The 17,705-nt window shown below is 33.6% G+C and overlaps 2 protein-coding genes across 2 annotated transcripts; both read right to left on the bottom strand.

The window, feature by feature from the left end:
• Positions 5,908 to 8,521, bottom strand: LOC105171116 (probable mediator of RNA polymerase II transcription subunit 26c). Its single transcript, XM_011092139.2, has 9 exons — positions 7,760 to 8,521; positions 7,595 to 7,663; positions 7,389 to 7,471; positions 7,195 to 7,262; positions 6,983 to 7,041; positions 6,805 to 6,838; positions 6,566 to 6,702; positions 6,299 to 6,386; positions 5,908 to 6,207 (listed from the first exon to the last, which is right to left on the bottom strand). Exons 1-9 carry the CDS (start codon positions 8,246 to 8,248, stop codon positions 6,098 to 6,100), a joined length of 1,137 nt encoding a protein of 378 aa, XP_011090441.1. The 5' UTR covers positions 8,249 to 8,521; the 3' UTR covers positions 5,908 to 6,097.
• LOC105171114 lies at positions 11,507 to 16,809 on the bottom strand. The gene is made up of 3 exons (XM_011092138.2): positions 16,294 to 16,809; positions 13,995 to 15,549; positions 11,507 to 13,170 (listed from the first exon to the last, which is right to left on the bottom strand). Exons 1-3 carry the CDS (start codon positions 16,661 to 16,663, stop codon positions 12,021 to 12,023), a joined length of 3,075 nt encoding a protein of 1,024 aa, XP_011090440.1. The 5' UTR covers positions 16,664 to 16,809; the 3' UTR covers positions 11,507 to 12,020.

The following is a 17,705-nucleotide window of genomic DNA, read 5'->3' as shown; positions in this document are numbered from 1 at the left end:
AAAAGGAAATTTACACTGTAAAAAAGTCTAAATATGTTGTCTCCAATGAAACGAAGGTTATATCAACGATGTTTTAGTCTAGTGGTTAAGGTTAAAAGTGAAGTTTTACGAATAAATTTGAAGTCATGGATTCTAGTTCACGGAATGCTGTGGGTATTTACCTCACTTTATGTTAGTGTTTGTAATTTGTTATCGTCGTTAGTCATACTGATGTATTGGTTGAATTGATATATTATTAAAAAAATCTTCTAATTGATACAGTAACAGCCCAGATCCTAAAGTGGACTGCGGCTTGGGGAAACGCGATAAATAGAAACAACGGCTCCATACGGGAAGGCTAAAGAAGCGTCTTCTTGGTTTTGACAAAGGCAGCAATAGCAACATAAAAAAACAAAGGTGCAATAGCAACATCCAACAAGGAACAAGAACAAGGAGGGGATTTGGGCATATATTCAACTCTTAGGAATCTGGCAGGGGTTCGCGGTTTTCTTTAAGGACTACTCGCGCGCGCGGGACAGCCTTACGGGCTCTCCCAAGTTATAATAATGATAAATATTTTTAATTTATTCAAAAAATTATAAATATTTTATTGGAATTAATGAATATTTAACAAATAGTCCTCTACGATGGTTGTCATGAAGGGATATCTGTTAGATGATCATTAATTTCGAAAGAAGCATTTGTAATTATGACGAATCCCATGAAAACATGTTATAATTACCCTTAAATTTATGTAGTTTTTTGTGATCTGTATGTACGACAGAAAGCTCTTTGACCTACGAGATGCGCACCATTTATTGGTGTACAAGATTCCTCATCGATCCAGACACAATTTTAGGATACTAAGTTCTAGTTTAATCCGACTGTTGTATAATTGATTACAATAGAATCGGGATTGGAATAATTGGTTTTAGGAAAATGATTACGGCGTTTTGATTTACGATTTCAATAATTAATTACATAATGTTAAGTGATTCTTGGTAGAATTTATAGCTAAGAGAAATCTTATTATAATATTGAATTGGGGAATTATAAATTGTATCTTAAATATAAGTGTGAATTGGAGCATGGTACAAACCCAACCCAATATTTAATACGAAAAAGTATTATTTTAGTTCGCTAAGTATGTCTAATTTTAATTTTAATCCGATAACTATGTCCATTTTTGTTTAGGTCCACTAACTTACGAAATTACTTAATTTTAGTCTTTTGGCAAATTTTTCGACAATTTTACCCCTATGCAATTTTTGAAAGGCAATTTTAGTCCATATGCATTCATAGGGGTAAAATTATCCGAAAATCTGCCAGAGGACTAAAATAAGTAATTTCGTAAGTTATTGGATCTAAACAAAAATGGGCATAGTTATCAAACTAAAATTAAAATTAGGCATACTTAACGGACTAAAATAATACTTTTTCCTATTCAATATGGACAAAATTTGAAATTTCTAACACTGGTAAAAATTTGCAAATTTAATACTATTCAACCAACGTTTTCTCCGGATATAAAGACGATGGTATGCAGTAATTATACATAAAAATATTTTTTAAAAAAGAAAGGGAAACAAAAACATCTACGCTTTGTTTGATTTCATTTTTAACTTGTTTTGGTGTGTTTTGTAGAGATAGAGAGAGAAAAACAAAGATAAATAAGTATGTATTAGAGATAGTGTGTATGTTTGGATTTGTTTTTAGAGATAATATAAAATAAGTATAGTATGTTTGATGTTGTTTAGTGGGAGACAAAAACTATTGTTCATTGTCAAATCATGTCTCTTTAATATATATATATAATATATATATATATGAGTATGTATATTTTGTTTTAGTTGTGGGGCCTATACTTAGTGTAGACTTATTTTGATCAAAAATAAATGAGCCACTGTTTCAAAATATCTCAAAACACCACCAAAACTTCCAAAACAAATCAAGGCAGATATTTATCACGTTTTTCGCTCATCTCGAAGATAGGCCAAAAATAAAACCCAACACTACTTTGTTGGTTTTATCCCCCCACCATTAACTAACGGGTAAAATTCATTTTAATCCGTGATCTTTGATTTTATTTAAAATAATTTTTATCTTTTTAACTTGTTTTAAATTAGTCCCCTGATGAATAATTTTCCCAAATTATTCTTATAAATTGTTTTATTTTTTAAAAACAAGTCAGTTTAAGCTCTTATTTTTTAATTTTAATTCTGTAATTTGGTTCCTCACGCATAAATTTAAAAAATATATATATAACATTTTTAATAGAAGAATTTATAATTGGACAATTATTTAGATAATAACTCGATGAATGATATATCAATATATAATTGTTGTGAATTTGACAAACGTGAATTTTTCAAATAAAAGAGAACTTGAATATATAAGTTAGAGAAAAAAGTTAAGGAAAAAAATATAGAGAAAATATTAAAACAAAAAAACTTCTTAAATAAGAACATAAATAACAAATTGAATATGTCAGTTAAAATGTTGAATGATGGAATATAATTTTAAAAAAAAAATTGTTAAATTTTTTTTACTCTATTTGTTACTTAAGTTTTTTTTCTTCAACGTTATTCAACATATGTTTTTTTTTTTTTTTTTGTTTGAAAGTTACTAGAAATTTTTTATACTCACAAAAGTTTGATGATATGTCATTGATCAAGTTATTATTTAAATAATGTCCAATTATAAATATTTTCTTTAAATAATGGTTATAGTTTAAAAAAAGTTACATGCAAGGGACTAAATTGTAATTGAAAATGAAAAGTGAGGGATTAAAATAATTTTTTGTAAAAAATGAAGAATTTTATGGAAAAATCACTTAAATTGAAGTGAATTAAGAAGAGGAGGACTATTTTTTAAAATGAATTCAAATATTGAGAACTAAAATGAATTTTACCCTTAACAAATGGATAAAATGCATAAAACTCCCCTGTGTTTTAAAAAGTATGCAAAAACCACCCCTATGTTTTCAGAATAAGCTAAAAACCCCCTCCTATTTTGTTTTAGTCAGCAAAACACTCTCATTCTGTTAGAAACTAACAGAAGGTGGAGGAGACGCGCGTCTACTGCGTTTGGTAGTCATTTTCTGTGGTTTAGGTTCATATTTAATGACAATTTTGACTAAAATACCCCTCTATGGGTTTTTATATAACATACAAAGGGCTTTTTGGTTTGTTTTGTGTCTTCCTTTTGCCATTGTCACCCTAAAAAAAAATAAGTATTAAATTTTGCCATATTAAATTTAAATTTAAATTCAAAGAATTTTATATTTGTTAATTGTTAAATCCAAAATTATTTTAATTAATTAAAATATATTAATTACAACAATTATCATTATAATTATTCTTAATTAGATAGAATATTTAATTATTGTAATTATTTAAAATATTCTTAGTTAACTAAAATATATTTTAATTAATATAATTAAAATTAATTAAAAATTAAAAAAAAAAGAAGAAGAAATCAGATGGCGTAGCATTCACGGTGGTCCGCGATCGGAAAATTGAAATGCATGTATAGAGTTGACGAAAATCGATGGGAGGGGGCTCATTCGATTCGCAAGGAGGAGACGAAGTAATTGGTGGTGGTCCGCGACTGTGGGTCACTCCGGTGACAGCGAATCGATGGCGAAAAGCTTCGATGGTCGTGGTGGTAGCGTCTATGGTCGATGAAATCCCAAATTGTTTAAGGGAAAATGTTCGCCTCATGTAGATGAGTCGAATGATATGTGTGGCGCCCGAGGACTCGCCCTGACGACTCCGGAATTTGAGAGAGAATGTGGCGGTGAAATATTGAGCGAACCAATTGATTTCAAGGGTGTCGTGCTGACGCGTCTAGAGGAATTTCATGAAACAAGCACTATGGCTGGACCGATCATAAGACGGCGAGTCGAACGGTGGTAGTCATGACGGGAGACTCGCCAGCGTTCTCCAACGGCCGACCGGTGGCAGCGGGGGAAGGGGGTGGGGTGGGGTGGGGTTAGTTAGTTTATATATATATAATAATATATTTTTTAATTCTAAATTATTTTTTAAAATCTAACGGTTGAGATTAATCAATTAGATCTAACGATCAATATTTGATCAAAAAAGATCCAACGGTCATTAAAATAAAAAATAATATATATTAAGTAAGAGTATAACGGTCATTTTCTAAAAAATTAACACTGTTAGTTGGATTTAATGAATAGAGAGTGATTGAGTTGAGTTTTACAAAATACAGAGGGACTTTTAGCCTATTCTCATAACAAGAGAGTTGTTTTTGGAAACTTTTTTAAAACACAAAGGGGTTTTATGCATTTTGTCCCTTAACGAATACCATAAAAAAAACAATAAGATGAAAAATATGTGATATGATTATGGGTTGCCACTGTTGGCATGAAAAGGTAAATGTTGTTGATATGAAAAGTGAGGAAGTTTAAAAAAAAATTTGGACCATTTCTCGATTTATGCGTGTCATCCTTGCACATGGGCCATGTTAATCTTCTCTGTATCGTTCCAATCGGATGTCTCCAAAGGGACAATCACATACTACAAGTGAGTCAGAAAAAAAAGCAAACCTATTTATTGTCAATGTGGGACGAAGTTGCTCCACCTATTCTAACATCTACCTCGTATAGCTAAATAATAGTAAGTCAATCGGAATATAAATCAAACACAGATTTTTATACTTAAGTAGTAACCAAAGTAACTAGTTTTTCTTGAGGTTGTTTATTTGGTAAAACCAGAATCGAAATTTTTTGTGAAGATATTTACTAATTTCTTTCACTTTGATATATGAAATAGTAAAACGAATTAATTTCGGAAGAAAGAAATAAATGGAAAGGTCTACCCAAAAGGGAACAAAAGTTTAGTTAACTGAATATGGCAGAGCTGTTTAGTTAACAAGACTCAAAACACTGTCGCCCAGAACAACATTTGGTCCTACTTTTCTCTTAGGAGCGCTGGCAGTAGTTAATATGAATGGGATATTGCCTTCTTCATGGCTATTCAAACCAGCTATCTTAACTGAGTGTGCATAAATTAAATATTTATTATTTTTATTTAATTAATGAGAAAAAATTAACATAAACAATTGATCATAAATGAAAGGAAGAAAGGAAAGATAATTTTTTTAAAAAAAATATATAATAAGATTGAAGAATTTATATGGTAGGGCATGTAAAGGTATGGACTCAAATTTGATGAAGGAAGTTTTTTATTTTTTAACTTTTATCTAATCTATATTAATATAAAAAAGAAAGACTATTCACAATCACAAATGACAGTTAGTGACACCACTGCACCAATTTTTTGTGAAGACAAAAAATGCACCTTCAACTAATAAAATAACTAATTTATTTAACTTTATAAATTTTACATTAATTGATATATTAATTTTTTATTTGTTTTCTTCTTTCGGTTTGTTTAATAAAATATATTAGTTTATATATTTTACTCTTATTTATAATATATATTAAATAATGAAAGTTAATTATTATATGTGCGCAAAAATGACGTGCAACAACGAATACATTCAAAAAAGAAAAGACCATATGCATCTGGTGCATCAAAGTTCGTTATTATGAGCTTCTCCTACTCAATTAATAGTAAATATAGATATAGATAGATAAATAATTAATTAAATATTCCTTTTACATTCTTTATTATGTATTTTAGTTAATTGATTTTTATATGAATGAAGAAAAATGAATACAATTTTTTAAATATAGTAGAGAGAAAGAGAAGAGAAAAAGATAATAGTTGGAAATAAAACTAAATAATTTAAAAATAAAATACTAAAAAGTTTGGAATTAAAGAACAGAAGAAAAATAAGAATTAAATAACTATAAACATCTGACCAAAAATGGAAGTTGAAGGGTGGAAGAATAAAACTAGAAAAAAATAAAAAAAGAAAAAGAAAAAGGACACCAAATTCTCTCTTTTCAATTATTAAAAGAGTATAGATAAACTAAAATCATAAATTGATATCAGTTTCTTTCTTTCTAATTTATGGTTTAGGCAAAATGCGATCAAAGGGCAATATCCAACTGCTTTTTTTCTGGAAAAGCCCCTCTAATAAAGACATCGTTGGATTGAATTATGTTGGTACATGGCCCGGCAGATTACCTATGGTGTCTCCCCTGAAAGCCGCCTTTGTTCTTGGCAAAGAAGGCATTCTTTGGTTTGGGAAGCTCATGAATATCCATCACCTGAATTGTCCTTTGCCTTTTGGCTTCATCAACCGGAAAAAAGAACAAAAAGCCGATCAGTATAAGGGAAACATGCCCAGTAACTACAATTGAATCGGGAGTTTAATTTCAGACCATTTTCAGCTTCTTGGTAGTTCTCTTGAAGCCTCCTCCTTGCTGAATTTAGCCTCTCATCATCTACGACGGGTTCCCTTTGGGCCCTCTGCAAAATCCCATTTCATTAGTTAAGGACCATTCCAGATCACATTGAGCATGAATCCACAAATGTTCACTAATTGCATAACCAATATAAACCATACAGAAAATAAAAGCAATTAAACTCGGCAAAAGAACTGTGTGTGTGCGCTTATTAAAAAAAAGTTTGAGCTTAGCATTCAGTACATTGGGAGGAGGAGCAGAAGCAGATTTAGGAGCTGATTGTGGTGGTCTTGATGGAGCTTCTCTTCGGACCGCAGATTGAGGCGCTTTAGGCTTTGTTTCATGTTCTGCATGATTCCTTTCTGCACCAGAACTCCCATCTAACAAAGAAAAACAGAAAATTCGCAACATTAATCTAACACCAGCAAAAAATCCAGCCACATATGACCAGCTGTGAATCCAAAACCAGATTGGAAACTCACTCCGGGGATTTGGAGAGTATCCAAAATCTGGAACCTGCAAAAACGAAAAAGTTAAGAAGACCAACAACAGTGTTTCAACACCAACTTTCTCTTTTTTCTCTGTCTTTCTGTTTCTTTCTACTTTTCTTTTTCTTTTTCTCCAGAAAAATCAACAGACTTAGAAAAACTTTCAATTCACCTGGTGATGGCCATTTTGTTGATTTTTGGGTATGTTCTGCTGAGGTGAGTCCACATCAGCTGCCACCACCATTACCACCAGTATTAACACATCAATCTCTTCTTTAATTCAAATTATTCATTCTCATTCAAACAACCTTTTTTTAGCAAGACTACTTAGTCATACTACTATACAAAGAAGTTTCCAATTTCGAAAAGCTAAACAAAAATTACCAATAAGGTTTGAAGTTTGTTGCGGTTGGTTGACCTTAACCCATTCGTCCACTGTTTCCTTCCATTTTCTGCAGTGAAATGAGATACAAAAAAAATTCCAAAACAAGAAACAAAATTAAGTAAAATGAGAGATGAAATTCAAAACAAAATAGATAAAACCATTTCCTAATCTGGGTTATTGGGAAGCTGAAAACCTGACAAGCTGCTTCACCAATCTGCGAACTTCATTTGATGGATGCTTCCTCAGTCGATTCACATGTCTTCCTATATCAGTTTCCTACTCAATGAACTCAATTCTTATCAGAACAAAAAAGATTACGTATAAACAATTTATACATTAACACTTCTTAACTAAAAAGTTTGGTATTTTGTTCTTCAACCAGATAAACATAACAATCACCTTGAGCGCTTGGAACGTGATATCCATATCAGCCAAGGTTTGCAGCAATTCCACCACGGCATCTTCACTCTGAGAGCCACACAAAGATTAAATAAACCTCTACAAATTTAACCAAATAAACTAACATTAAAAGCATACAAATAAATGGGGAAATATAACGTAAACCTGTTGTGGATCCTCAAGCTGCTCCTTGATGTTGAGAATTTTGGTCTGTTCATCATCAAACAGCCCTGCATACGGATCCACATCCTCTTCTTCCTCTTCTCCGCCACTAGAGTTCCGGTGGTTTGACTCCGGAGTCAACGGACTCTTACTGAAATCCTCGTTTAAATTCCTCTTATCTTTATCATCATCAACACTAAATTTCTTCTTGTTTTCGTGGTCATCTTTATTATCAACATCATCACTACTGTTATTAATATTATTACTACGATTATAAAAACGGCCGTCCCGATCACCGTCGTCTTGAACACCGCCGTTGCAGTTCCGACACAGCTGCGCCGGGGGGGCGTAAAGCGACTCAACAATTCTATCTCTCCGGCGGCGCAATTCGTCGCCGTAGTCCGAGCTGGCGACTCCAATCGCCGCGTCAATCAGCGCCCAAATTCCAACCCCCGATCTCGATAGAATCGACCGAATTTCTTCCGAATCCATGGAAACAAAAAAAAATACTTCCTTTCTACAACTTTTTTCCCCGCTGCTCGACCGAAAAAGCGCAGAGAAAAATCACGAGAAGCGAATGGGAAAATTAGCGAGGGTTACATCAGCGGATCTGAGGAATTTCGCGGGGAAACAAGTGGAAACGACGCCGTAGTGGAGGTTTTTTTTTTGTACGTTAAAGACCTTTTTCTGTGTGTAATTGAATGAGAATCAGATCTGATAATCTCACTGTTCAGGCAGAGTCGGAAAGAGGAGCGCAAATATTTATTTATTTTTTTCATTTTTCCAAAAGTAAATTACATTAAGATCCCCAAATTTATACCAAATTACACAAATATTTTCAATCTTCTACAAAATTATAGCTAAACTGCTAAAGGAATTTTAACATAATGTTCTTTTAGAGAGTATTTATGTAAGTATTTATTTTTGAAATGGGGATATGAATATAATTTTATAAAAGATAAGGAGTGTTTATGTATTTTAATAATCTTTTAAGGTGTTAAAGGTAATTTGCAATTGCTTTAATTTTTATTTTGGACGAAATGGGGCATGGGATTCGGGGATATTTACGGAAATGATTAAGGTATAGATTCCGCTAGCGTAGAGCATATTGTGAGGGCATCTAATGTGATTCTCTCTTTACGTTTTGTGCTTTTGTTGTGTTTTTTTTAAAAGCTAAAATTAAGATACATTTTCTTAATTTTGTCATAATTATAAATATTTTATTTTTATTTAATAAATTATAAATAATTTTTTAAAATTAATAATTGTATAGTAAATACATCTTCGTGACAATCCATTACAGAAAATATATTTGTTAGATTATAGTTAATTCCAATAGGTATTTGTAATTTTTCAGATAATGAAAGAGTATCTATAACTAGAGATAGTTACACTCTCGTTTCTTAAGATTTGATGTAATTACACTTAAAACCTCATATGATGTGAAAAATACATTTAGTACCCATAAAATTTATTTTCGTCTAAAAAGTAGGTCAATCCATTAGTCAAAATCAATTGAATTTTCTGATATTATAAAAAAATTGAATAAAAATTAATATTTACCTCAATTGACTTATTATTCACTTATTACAGATAAAAAAAATCCAACTAAATTACCCTTATAACAACGAAGATGTACATCCCCATATACATTATCGCGTGAAAACGTATAAGGATAATTTGATTATAAAAAAATTTGTTTGACGTGCAATAAATCAACAATAAGTCAATCGAGGGTAAATATAGATTTTTTTTTTTTCAATTCAGCTGTTACTATCAACAAATTTAGGCGGAAACAAACTTCAGAAATGCCAGATGCAATTTTTCTCAAATCACAGAAGGTCTAAGTATAATTACACCAGACCTCAGGGGAGAAGAGTGTAGTTATCCTTGATAATTATTGTAAATCTTAAGAGATCCCTTTAATTTACCCTTTTCTTAAAGAAAAAACAATAGTGAAAAATGGGTATTTATATCCAGTAAGGCCTTGTTGGGTAGCTTATGCTCCATTATATAGATGCTTAAAACGCGTGAAATATCTTTTATCTCACTTTTATGTTAAATAATACAACACATCAACGTGCTAATCATATGTAAGTTCCATTCTTAATGCATTTATGAAACATAGTATCGATGACGAAGATTTTAAATGTCCAATTTACCCCAGTTAGAATAATAATTCTAATATTTATTTCATAACCTCACAATTATAATTCTTCTTTTCTATTACTCATTTATCACGTTTCTCTCTCACCTTACTTTTCTGAGTTTCTTTTTTTTTTTTTTCTCATAAACTTTTATATTACTAATAAATCAACAATTATTATTTATTTTTTTCTATCACTTCACTCTATGTTGCTTTCCCCTCATAAACTTTTTTTTTCCAATCCCCTCACTCTATGATTATTTCTTTTTATATTTTTTTTCTCCTTGTCATCTCACACTATAATTTTTTTTTATATACTTGCAAGAACTACACACAACTACAACTAGTATATATTAAAAAGAAATATACAAATAAGAGGAATAAAAAATATACCAGTGGTTAGATTTTAACAATAATGCAAAGATGGATGGATGTGTGTGTATACGTATATATATGGGATAATTACACTGTTCTTTTTTTAGATTTGTAAAATTACATCTAATACTCCTAAGGTTTGCTTGTGTCTAACAAATTAGTCTCTTCATTAGTCAAAATTTACCTAATTTGCTAATATAAAAAAAAATCAAAAAAAAAATCTATATTGGCTTATTGCAGGTCAAGCAAATCTCTTTATGCCAAATTACCCCTATACGTCTTCCCACGTTAATGCATATGAAGAGGTATATTTTCACCATTATAGGAGTAGTTTAGTCCAAAAAAAATACATATTAAACTACAATGAGTAAATAATAAGTCAATCGATGATAAATATAAATTTTCATTCAATTTTTCTGTTAATATAAGCAAATCCTGACTAATAGATATCCTTATTTATTAGACGGAAGCAAACCTAAGAAATACTTGAAGGAGTTAAGTGTAATTACACCAAACTTAAAGAACGAGGAGTATAATTATCCATATGTATGGAAGCAGAAGCTTGCAAGAATTAGTATTCTCTAAAAATTGCAGTGAATATTTTATTTAAATAATGGAATTTGGTTTAGTACATCAATATCTTATATTATAATAATATAGACTGCCACATTTATGCTTCTTTTAGTTGTAGACGTTACTACTCTTTACCTACCTCACTTCATAAAATGCGGTTTGTTGCGTGTCATTTTATTCACGTCATACGCTTTTCTTTTTTTAAAAAAATAAAAATAAAAAATGAAATAAAAACATAAAGGAGTATTAACATTATCTCTAGTGCCTATACTAGACGAGACGGTTGTGGTCGATATGAAAAAGGCTAGGAACGTATGCAGTGGGAGGCTTGTGGAATACCGCTCCTGAACAAGGGGCATGCCGATGTGAAGGAGGTGGCTCCATATGCCATTCCTTCCCTCTCAGTCACTCGCTCAACATCCCTTTTAAAACTTTACAAATATCTCTTAAAATTTACGATCGTCTAGCAAATACCCTTTATCAGGATTGTCGAGAGTGGTATTTGTTAGACGAACATTCATTTCAAGAAGGTATTTATAATTTTTCAAGCAATGATGAGATATTTGTAACTATGACGAGCTTCAAATAAACCCATCGTTGTTTTTAACCTAAAAATAAAGATTTTAATAAAAAATATCTTGATTTGCATAATGCAACACCTAAGAAAAAAGGCAAGTTTCACAAAGGTGCTTATATATCAGTTAAAACGAGCTCACTCAAATATAAATTTGAAAGCTTGCCAATGAGCTCGAGTTCAAGAATTTTCAAAAGCTTGACTCATTTCAAGCCCCTAATTGGCTAGAAACTATACCGAAAACGTGTCAAAGAACATTGCCCCTAAGCATGTGGTATCAATCATTCTGTATTACATATGCATAATCCTTGAAAAGTCTCCATGGAACCTCAAACAATGCAATATAAAGCTCAGTCAGGAATGTTACCTGGTAAAAGAATGTCACAGCTTACAAGTAACCATGTAGCTCTACTTGATTGGAATGTGCGTATGGGAACCTTCTATGTTGCCACGTTGATTCAAGCGTTCCTCTCTCGTCCATCAATTGGTGCATGAGTGCTTCTATTCCACTAAAAACTACTAAAAAAATATCATGTGGGCTATTTAATGCATTGATGAGCTGCATGGGAACGTACTCTTTCTAGTCTGAATATAGTTCAACCCAATACTCTAGACTCAGTTGACTTCTCACTGGACTTCTTCAAGCTACCCAATATGCCGTCGACGAGTTTATCCTTATCATCAACGGGTTGCTCCATGACAAATGAATAGGTCCTAACAGATTTCTGTTTCCGTGTGGGGTTTACAACTGGAGACTCGTTCTTGGTCCCAAGGCCAATTTCTGTGCTATCTGTTGCATTGGCGGTACTCGTGGATTCATCTTTCCTGCCATCTGCTCCTTTGTTGCTGTACCATGAATCAAGAATCTGCAGCAAAGAACTTTCTTCCTCCAATCTAGACTTGATTTCGTTTTCTGATTTGGAGGATGTCTCCTCTTCTGAATCAGAGATGTCATCCTCTTCTAGAGGTTCATAATCAGGAAGCCTTGACTCTGTTCTTCCATTTTGGCCTTTCCTATTCAACCTTGCTTCTGCTGCCCGTTTTCCAGGGCCTGAACTGTCAAGGGGACCAAGCTCGTCCCAAGAAGAGTCACCGTCATCATCTTTGGTCGACGAAACCGAAGATTCACCATGTGAGTCAATCACCGGACTGACCTTACTTTCTTCCATAGGAATACCAATGTTTTGTGGGTCAAGATTCTTGAATGCTGAAGCGGGAACGATTAGATTAGACTCGATTCTCACCCCAGGCATTATCTGTAAAAGATTCACCAACTTTTCATAGCCAAGCTTCTGCAGATCAAGAGCATAACCGTGTTTTTCAAGGAATAGTTTCCTAAAGGATCCCATGTTAAATCCTTCTGGATACTCCTTTACAATATGATCCACAAGTTTTTGGCAGTCGGCCAATATCTCACTTCTGGGCTTGCCCGAGGAAACTCTATGAACTACGGGTTGTTGAACTCCAGCATGAGGAGGATTTTGGTGCTTTCTCTCTCCAGATTCCTGTAAATTTGGCTGCCTGCCTGAGAAAATATGACTCAATCCATTTGAACTAAGAGGTGGTTTATGATGCGGATGCTTCCCAGCCAGCATAGTGAGCCTGAAAGGAAATGTCCGAGAGTCATCTACTTCCACCCATTTCTTGTCAGAAACCAACAAGTCAACCAGGTGAAGAAGATCTCCTTCAGGAAGAGAGCTCAGAACTGGAGGTCCCTGTTTTCGTAGATTTTGCACCAGATGCTCCCTGACACAACACATTATGACAACTGGACATGAGTTCAAGTATTGTATATATATATATACTATATATATATATATATATCACCAAAAAAAGCCATCTTTAATGCATGCCAAGAAAGCTAGCAAAAGTAGATGCATTACGATATGAGGCTTTGCAACCTGACATGCTGCTAAACTGCAAGACAAATGCATAGGAACTGATGTACCCATGGGAGAACATGTTCATAGTAGTACTAGTTAGATGGTAAAGCAAGCATCTTGGATTGCAAAATGACTCCATTTGTAAGTGCACTTAGTGTTCCCAGATACATAAGTTGGAAAATATAGAAGCTTATCTGATAAGCATTACATTATTGACCAGCTATTTTCACTGGGACGTTAATCAGCTTCAGAAAGATGCCACTTAAGGCATGATCTGATAAAATTAGATTAATCAAGTCAATGACAAGAATATTATCTGTCACCCCATTGCAAAAATTCAAAACCCTTCTAGTTAAGTGATCTTGAATCCAGTTTTCAGTTAAAAGTCTAAATATATCTTTATACCATAATATCTATCTCTTAATTGATTAAACTATTGATGTTGGATAACATGAATACTTTAAAAGCAATAAGTTAAGCAACCTGGTAACACATAGGGTCATATAAACAAACAGAGCCGCAAACAGAAGCTGCATATGCATGTTAATGTTAACAATTTCTTTTCTTTGTTTTTTTTCCCCTTTTATAAGTAAGATATGCTGAAAAGAAACCCGTAAAGCTGCAGTTATAAAATTGATTGAAATAACAGCAGGAGGTAGATGCATGGTGAAGTTGTGGAAAGGGTACCTGGTCCTTGACTCCAAAACAGCAGCTACGCCTTCGGATGTGTCAATGAATGACTCCAGTTCTTTCCAAAAGGATTCTTTTAAGAAAATCTCAGACTGCTCCAGAGTAACTTCCATCTGATCTACTGTTTCACCATTTTTTTCCACTTTATCATCAGACTCCCAGGAACTCCAAAGTTTAAACCAGCTCGTGGACCGATTGAAGAAGCTCGAACCTTGGCTGGATACATCAGTAACAGCATCACTACTCCTAGCAATTTTTCCATCAACCAAAGCCTCATGACTCGAAGGTGAAAAAATAGCTGGATGGACGGACTTGGCAGATTGGCATGTTATCAGAGTTTTTTCCTCAATATTATCCTTTCCAGCCGACTTCTCATCACCTTTCCGACAGTTCCTCTTGCTAGAATTAGTATCTCCACTTCCAAACCACCACATCCATATCCTTCTGAAGATCCCAATTTCAGGAGCAGAACTAAGCTCATTAGGAACAACAACTTGGTTCTTACGTTTTTCAGAAGACTCTTTGATTTCAACACCTGGAGAAGCCACATCAACTTGCTTTGGTTTCTCCTGCACTTTTCCCTTTCTCTCTTGCTGTCGTATCTCTTGAATAATATTTCTTTTTGAAGGGGTCTCTTTCCGCTTTTCTTCATTCTTCTGATCTTGCGTTGCTTGAGCTTTCACTTTGGTCCCTTGCAAACTCAGTGATGAAGACGACTCATTCTGCTTTTCTTCCTTCTGGTACTCATGGGAGTTTGCTGACTGAGCTTTTGATTTTGGTTCTGGAACTGGAAACAATCTTGACTTCTCACTCATATCCTCACTAGCACTTACCTCCCCATTTGGTTTAGCAACACTGCCAACTTCAGGTTCTCCATCATTAGCTGTAGGCTCTACATATGTAGCCACAACAGATTCATCAAGAAATTTGGTGTTTGCACCTCTCGCAAAAAGCTGGCCATCAGTTCCATTATAAAGCCTTAAAATGTGTGGCATGGCCAAAAGAAAACGAGAGAACTTTTTACATCCATAGAAGTCTTTGTCTATTGTCAAATTACTCTTAGCTAATTCTGCCCGAAGATTTGTAATCGAAATTCCTTCAGGATATGAATTAAGAATCTGACGGATATGCTTCATTACAGCCTTTGGAATTGGTCGAGGCTTAGAATCTGGAGCCAACCCACATGATTCATCAGTGTGCAAACATGAGGATTGATCTGTAACTGGAAATGGATCCTCAAGGGGAGCCTTGTAGTAACCATACCAAGAATTGTATGGACCATCTGGAGGCTGGTTGAAGAGCTTCCCTGTAAGGTTCTCTCCTTTGAGTAAAGAACTCCATTGCCACATGATAGTCGCTGCACTGCAGAGGACGCTAGGAGCACTATCTGGACTAGCTAGTAAGATGTTGTAGTTGTTCATCCTTAGCCGATGTAAAATGCCAGCAAAATCTCGGTCACCAGATATTAAGAAAAGGTGTGCTGGTGGAGGATTTTGGGAAACCCAGTACATAAGGTCAACAAGAAGAGACCTATCAGCACTGTTCTTGCCACCTACAAATTGGAAGACAATGTATACAATTTTAGCAACCACAGCCTCAAAACTACGAAATCAAAATTCCTATTACTGAATATTTCATGACTCTCAATAAATCCGAATAGTGCCTTATTTTGGAAAAAGGTTGCTGTAATTGCCCTAGAAGCTCTACATTCTAGAATCCAAACATGTACCTCATTCGTTGATTACAAAGCACAAATTTTCAGCAAGTCGACAACTTCTTAACTCAATCAGTAGCCACATTCCAGCACATAAAAGCTGCATTTAATGTAGCAGCATCAAGACTTCAATGAAAAACTAGATTTTCTACATTAAAGAATCACCATTCCAAAAAACCATAAAATGCAGTTGTTCATACCTCAAGTAGAACTCACTCGAGAACCACACTCTTGAACAGTATCGAGCTGAGTTACAAAAGACCTTGAAGCATTCATAAAAGATAGGAATTTGGATCACCCTTAAGTTAAAAAACATTCATGTTAGAAAGGCTAAAAACCTTTAAACTCCTAAGTAGCTGCTGGACATCCAAATTTCAAAAATCCGCTTCAGCTCACTCGTTTCACATACTGAACAACAATTTTTATTTCCCAGGAATTTCATGTCCCACCAAAAACTAAATTCCCACTACTAAAGCGACAATCTTTAACACATAATTTGACATAAATCAAACCCACAAGAAAACAATAAACAACAGTTCACGTCCAACAATAACAAAAACCCAAAGAGAGAAAGAGAACTACCAGAAGGAACATGGGTGAGACTGATCCCAGTAGAAGAAAGGGCCTCTTGGTTGGTCCTGGAAATCTGCATTACGTCACCGAAAGCCGTAATCTGAATGGGACCCTTAATCCCATTAGCTCTGACGGCATTGGTAATGCACTGCGCCACTCTAAACACATTGGTGTTCAACGGTAAATTGCAATTCTCAAAATCCCACCACACGGACACCCGCACACTGCGGCTCTCCTCCTCCTGCCGCCGGGGATGGAAGCCGGAGCCTTGATGGGTCTGCGTGGAAAACGCTACAAAATGGGAATTCTTGATTGTTCTGTGGCTCGCCGTGGCGAAAAAGGAAAGCGTGAAAATGGGCCTCCGAGAAATGGGTTTCATTTTGGGACAGTGAGAGGGAAATTTGAAAGAATTGAGGGTTTGATCATTTAAGGAGTAGCGTGGAGAAGAGCATATAGGGCTCCCCCAAAGTCGGTTCACTGTAGTTTGCAAGGGTTTTCGGGGAAGAAGGTGGGAGGAGCTAAAACCCTCCCTAAAGTATCAAGAACACGTGCCTTTCACGTGACAATTTTGTATACATATTTTCTTTTTCTGTTTTCCCCCCTCTTTTCTTGCTTATTTATTTAGGTCTCTTTTACTTGACGTGATTGGAGAAAATTTTTAAATTGTAATTCAACGATAATCAACTACAGTAGCGGATTTTAAATATTAATACTAGTCTGATTCAAAATAAAGTAAATAAAAAATCAGAGGTGATTAAGGGAGTGTTTGCGAATATTTCAAAAAAGCGTTTTTCAACTTCTGCCCCCCAAAAAATATTTTTAAAGTGTTTGGGATGTCAACTTCTGCTTTTTAAATGACTAAGAAAAGCGTTTTTAGATCAAAAGTTAGAACACGTTGGGGAGTGTTTTACCTATTTTGGCTTTTTAGTAAATAAATCCAATTTCATTTTTTACTACTTTACCCTTATTATAATAATTTTAATTTAACTTTATTATTTTTATTTTTTTTAAATTATATATTTAAAGTTGATATAAATAATTTAAATTTAATAATAATTAAGTTTAGACTTTCATATATTTAATATTTTATGTTTTGTATCATCTAATTATATTATTGGCTACACATATTATTATTTATTTAATTAATAAAATAAGTATCTTTTGCAATCAAGTAAGTTTAATTACTGTGTATGAAGGAACAATTATATTACTTAGTGGGAGCATTATTAAATTAAACATACTTTTTAATATTTTTAAAACTGTAAATATGAAATACTAACCGAAATAAAATTTATAATTTTTGTGAAAAAATAATTATTAGTGACAAACAACAAGTGAAATAACAACCTTAAATACAGTATTTTTTTAACACATAGGGACAAAACAGTCTTTCATTAACTAAGTGTAGTTTTAGAAGTGAT

This window comes from Sesamum indicum, linkage group LG9 (assembly GCF_000512975.1).
Source record: "Sesamum indicum cultivar Zhongzhi No. 13 linkage group LG9, S_indicum_v1.0, whole genome shotgun sequence".
In the NCBI taxonomy this organism is placed as follows: Eukaryota; Viridiplantae; Streptophyta; class Magnoliopsida; order Lamiales; family Pedaliaceae; genus Sesamum; species Sesamum indicum.
Note: the sequence above shows the minus strand (reverse complement) of the source record. Positions and strands in the feature narration are given on the sequence as shown.